At 33.6% G+C, this 5,709-nt stretch overlaps 1 protein-coding gene across 1 annotated transcript; it reads left to right on the top strand.

Moving 5' to 3' along the window:
• Positions 1–1,391: 1,391 nt before the first annotated feature.
• LOC119569954 (thioredoxin domain-containing protein 15-like) lies at positions 1,392–5,363 on the top strand. The gene is given in 8 exon segments (XM_037917896.1): positions 1,392–1,551; positions 1,854–2,395; positions 2,397–2,432; positions 2,943–3,029; positions 3,136–3,305; positions 3,535–3,738; positions 4,085–4,259; positions 5,062–5,363. Coding segments are annotated over 8 exon segments (1,437 nt in total). The 5' UTR covers positions 1,392–1,505; the 3' UTR covers positions 5,239–5,363.
• Positions 5,364–5,709: the final 346 nt, after the last annotated feature.

The raw sequence follows: 5,709 nt of genomic DNA, 5'->3' as shown, positions 1-5,709 counted from the left end.
CTTTGTGTTTCCATATTCTTACGCATTTTTCAGTTTGATTTTTCAAACCATTACATGACCCTTATGAATATCCTTGCAATTGGAAACAGTTGCACTGCTGGGTTGGAGTTGTTGTAGGCTTTCAATGCAAGTTTCAAGTGAATATGTTAAGAACACTGCAACTGCAACATAGATGCAAGAAAAGAAGAGGCCCTTTTGAAAAACAATAAAATTGTCATTAGAACATCATGTTTCAGTATTTCAAATGATTTTTTAAAGGGGAAGTATACATATAATAAAAAAAATAATAATAATACAGCTTAGGAAAGTTGTCAGTCATAGTATTACCAAATACTGGAATCTTAAAAAGGAATTTTCATTTAAAGCCAATAGATTCTAGCCTTTTTTGCTAGATTTTTTTTTTTTTTTTTTAGAAAGTTTTGTTAGAAATGATACAACAAAAACACTAGTAAGATCACATATTCAAAATTTTAAGAAAAAGCAAAAATGTATACACAGAAGTTTGCTATTTGACTTCTATCTGACACTGAGTCAGCATAGTGGCAAAGAGGCCTTGGATCCAAGAAGAACAAATATGCAAATTTCTGTGCCATATTAAATGTGTTATGTGACCCAGTAATCCTAACTACTTAGCTGCCTTTTTAATCCACTGTAGTCTTTGTTAATTTTGTTGCACACAGGTAGCTCCACAAGTACTCAGCCACCAAGAAGTCATTAGTAGGCCCTAGTGACTGCGCCTTATTTCCCAGTTTTCTTTCTTTCTTTCTTTCTTTCTTTCTTTCTTTTCCTTTTCCTTTTCCCAAATGCATATTGATACTGTTATTATTATCATTGACATTATGATCATTATAATCTCATTGATATACTCCTAACAATAAAAAAGGAAAATAATATAAACATTATTGGTATAACAAGGTACACATAGCTGACACCATTGACATGGGTAAAATTTGAATTCCAGACATAGTACAAGGTAACTAGTACAAGACATCACTAAACTGATCAATTTTGTGACATATTTCTTCTATTACTTACTGTTACAAATTTGAAATACAGCTTATAAATACAGCCACTGACTATGGCCTGTGCACCGTCAGTATTTCAACACATACCATTTTATTAGGATAGAACTTCTAAGTGTCTCTGTACTTGATAATAATTACCAGGGAAATATTTGCATGAAGTACATTTAACTATCATGATGATGATGAAGAGGTATATGTCCTATTTGTAGTTGTTTTATGTTTAATTTAAAAATAAAACTTATTTTCATTTAGCAAGAGTGTGTCATATAAAAATTACTTAACACCTTTAGATTTTGCAATCCCCTGTCAGTTGCCTTGTACTGTATATGTCTGAAACTGCAACTAGACTATTATTGATCAGATTTAATATGGAAATGTTGTACTATTCCAATAGTTGGGGAGGGCATGAATTGTACTACACTTTATATTTAAATATTTTATTAAAATATGTTAAATAGTTGCTGCTGTAAAAATTAGACCATGGTTTCTTTACAGGTTGAAATGTGGAAGCAGAGGTTCCACATGGGTGAGTAACACATATTACTTTGACAGGGAGAAAATAGTGATGTGCTTGAGTGATAAAGTATTATTTTCAGTTCGAAACAAAACAAACTCAAGTGCACATGAATACATTTACTGTATATGTACATGAACACACTAATACATGGGCCTTCAACAGTAATTAAGCATGAAAATATGAAAGTCAAATCAAACATATAGATGTTAAATTTTTGGTATAATTGCTAAAGTGCATTGTTTTGGGAAACACATAATTACAATCAAACTATTACAATTTTTTAAAATAAAAAAATGATATCTGTATTGCAGGATATGTTTGGCTTCTACTGGTTTTGTGTGCAACAGTAGCGCATTCAGAGGATAATGTAAAATTTGAAGGAACACGTGAACGAAATGACCATGATACTGACGGAGAGTGGGAGGCCAGTGGGAAGAAGTCATACGTAATAGATGGGAAGGCAAATGCAGATGAAAAATATGGAACTGATGATTCTATACCCACTGAAGAAACTTGTCACATAGATGATTGTTCATTAATGCAGGATAACGATGACCAGAGTGAATTATCAATGCTGATTGACCAGGATGGAGAGCTCAGCTCAGAGGAGGATAAGGCCGCCCCACAAGATTTTAGTGAATTAAACAGTAAATGCTCTAAAGAAACAATTCAGGAACCAACAGATGAAGATGCAGCCAAAGAAGCATCCAGAGAAGGAACACCAGGCAATGGAGGAGCAGATAAGAAAGAGGAGGAGGAAGATGAAAATGTTAATGATGAAGGACAAATGATTGTTGAAGGTGAAGAAAACGAAGATGAATCTAAATTGAACAAGGTGGATCCTGAAATGGAAAAATATACCTCTTCGAGAAATATTATTGAAACTAAAGGTAAGACAAAAGGAAAGGAAAGTTTTGTTAGCTTGGAATAAGTAATTTATTTAAGCCCAGACTTGTGTTTTAAAATGTTTTATATTACATAAAACATTTTCATACAATACTAATCCCATTTTGAATTAGAGATTCTTCATCTTTTTTAATTCTTCTCTGCATCATAAAAAATCCCATCTTCTCCTCTCTTGATTTCTAAGTTGACTTCCTTTTTTCTTCCTCCTTTTTCTATTTTCCCCTTTTTCCTTCACTCCTTCATTTGCCTTCTTTCTGTCCTCTCCCTCTCTTCTCTTTTCTCTATTCTCTCCTTTCCTATATACCCTCCTTTATCCACTCTTCAACTCTTCTGTCTGCATTTTACCTTTCTTTGCCTGTCTTGACCTCACTTCACATCACCTCATATTCCCCCCCCCCCATCCCCCCATCCTCCTCTCTTCTGCCTTGCCTTGCCTTCCCTTCCTCTCTTTTGCTTAAGTGTATGACCAATAGTTGACTAATGCTGCATTTCAGCCTGAAGGTTTAACTGATGATGATGAAGAGGAGGATCAGAATAGTGAATACAGCACTACAGAAGGCAGCATGGGAGATGAATCAGAGGTAAAGAGGTTGCACAGATTAGAAAGATTATGGCATGATATGAATTCAGATAGTGATGGTGAAATGAAATCTAATTTTATTCTGTAGAGACATAACATGGTTACAGGTAGAAGAAGAAGTCTTATATCATCTGGATCATCAGAGAAGCAGGATGATAATCTTGCCAAGACTGGTGATTCCAACAGCACGGGGGGCATTAGTGGGAATACAAATGCAGGAAGCAAAAAGGCAGTTTGCTCAAGAGTCAACACAAGTGAACCTGTACAAGATGTTGAGGTAATATTTTTCCTGTTCTTCAACATTGTGAATCAGGCACCTGTGCAAAATACTCTTATGTGATTATGGATTATTGTATCAGCATGATATTGTTCTTTTAATTCTGGAAAATATAGTACCTGATTACCTTCATCTGGAAATGGATACGACTTTATATCTGTGATACTGATTAATCATTCACTTATGAGCAGTGACTAAAGTGCTGTTATTTTCTTTAACACACCTGCAGATTATCAATGAAAACTGCACTTATGAAATTACTTCAGGGGGACCCCAACATAACTAGCAGGACGCTGGCCGGACCATGCTATTTAGTGTATTTCTTCAGTCCATACTGCCCATTTTCTGTAAAGGGATCACCATATGTAAATGCCATGGCACGTTCTATTCCTAATATACCAGTCTATGGTTTAGATAGTATTGAGTACCATAGGTAAGTGAAAAGAGATCTGTTTGCATGACAGAAATCAAATTTTACTTTTATCTTTCTCAACCCTAGAATAGGGATTCACATATAGCATAATTGTACTGTATTAGGATTTTTTTTTTTTCTCTCTTCCTTTTTTTTATTTTTCTATTTTTTTGTGTCTGAGATTCACATATAACATAATTGTACTATATTAAGGATTTTCTTTTTTTCTCTTTTTTTTTCTGTCTGTTTTTCAGTCTGTCTGTCGCAGTGTTCTTGGATTGATGCTTACATTTTCATTTGTTACACAGTAAATAATAGTTAAAATGAAATATAATCTTTTTCCTTAAAACATTGTTTCTTTTCTTAGTGTAAATGCCCGTTATGGTGTCATGGGAACCCCGACACTCCTGCTGTTTCACAATGGAAATGGGGTTGGACGATTCAATGCCTCAGATTACTCGGTCCTACAGTTGGTTTCTTTTATTAATCACTACACTGACCAGGAAATTACTGACATAAATGTCACATCCTTAGACTTTCAGGTGAGTTCATAATCTATCAGTATTTTCTGAATAATAATATAAACATTTTGTAATGTTGCCCTAAATGTGTAATGTGTACAGAATGATAATTGAAACAGTTCTTAAATTCTCCTAATTTTATATTTTGTTAACAGTATGGTAGGCCAGTTATACTGAATCTATACGTACGTTAATAAAATGTAGAAAATGTATGTTTTAGATCTAGAAAATCTTTTTGATATATCAGGTTGCTTATAAGAGATTGTTAGTGTCTTTCTGTGATATTTTCTTTTTATATGTGAGTAGCTGAGGTATTTAAGACCCTACTCATACTACAATTTAAGAAAATGGTTTAGATTATTTTTCCCTCCTATAAAGGCAGCGCAACATTCACAGATGAGCATAAATTTTACAAATCTAAATTTAAGAAAGCATGTTTAGCCTAAAGAAATAACCAGCAAAATTGTTGAATGGCATTTAGGTTAAAGGGATGTGTGCCTTACATTTTACTCACTGCAGTCACCAGGCACACTGCCTAGAACCTGAACATTAATGGCTGGTGAGGGGTAAGGGATGTTAGTTCTTGAGTGCCCATAAAAACATAATTTATTTCCTGATTACATAGGTAAATGTGTCTGTGAAGCCTCAGAATATTATATAACACAACCTGCCCTCCCATCTCTAGAGTTCTTTCCAATTTTAATTTGATAGAAAACTTGAAGCCAAGCATAGATTGAATAGAGTGTAGCAAGAGTATACCCTTGAACTCAATGCCTCAATTATAATGTTAAAGTAAACTAGTGCATTGGATTTCTATCCTTAGGCCAACCTCCCATCCAAATTAGCCGAAGGCTGTCCATATGCTCTGTGGGCTGCATGGGTCTTCCTTTTGAGCTGTGCATCTTGGCTGTTCCTCACATCAGAGTTGTGCGCAAGACTGACAGAGGCAATCCTGAACAACTGGCGGGAAGCTGAAGCACAACATGACCACCATGATTAAGAGGGAAATGGAGATACAGTCTCAGGATATTTTTTGGCTCATAGTCATTTTACTTTTTTGTTGTATTTCATTACTTGTTATTATTTTTTATTAGTATTATTTATATCATTATGATGATGATAGCAAAAAAAATACTTTTCCATGTTATTGGTATTACTTTTTTATAAATATGTATTGTCACTTCATTAATCTTTTCTTTTACCATTGGGGGAGGGGGAAGAGAGGGAGAGAGGAGGGGGGGAAAGGCTGTGATTAGGCAGAAAATATTTGTTTGTATATAAAATATATATATATATATATATATATATATATATATATATATATATATATATATATATATATATAATATGTATATATATATGTGTGTGTGTGTGTGTGTTTATATATATATATATATATATTAAAAACACACAACACACACACACACATATATAATACATATAATAAAATATATATATATATATATATATA

The sequence above is a fragment of the Penaeus monodon genome, unplaced genomic scaffold (assembly GCF_015228065.2).
Source record: "Penaeus monodon isolate SGIC_2016 unplaced genomic scaffold, NSTDA_Pmon_1 PmonScaffold_20156, whole genome shotgun sequence".
NCBI classification, from domain to species: Eukaryota; Metazoa; Arthropoda; class Malacostraca; order Decapoda; family Penaeidae; genus Penaeus; species Penaeus monodon.
The sequence above is the reverse complement of the archived record's forward strand: the minus strand, read 5'-3'. Positions and strand labels throughout refer to the sequence as shown.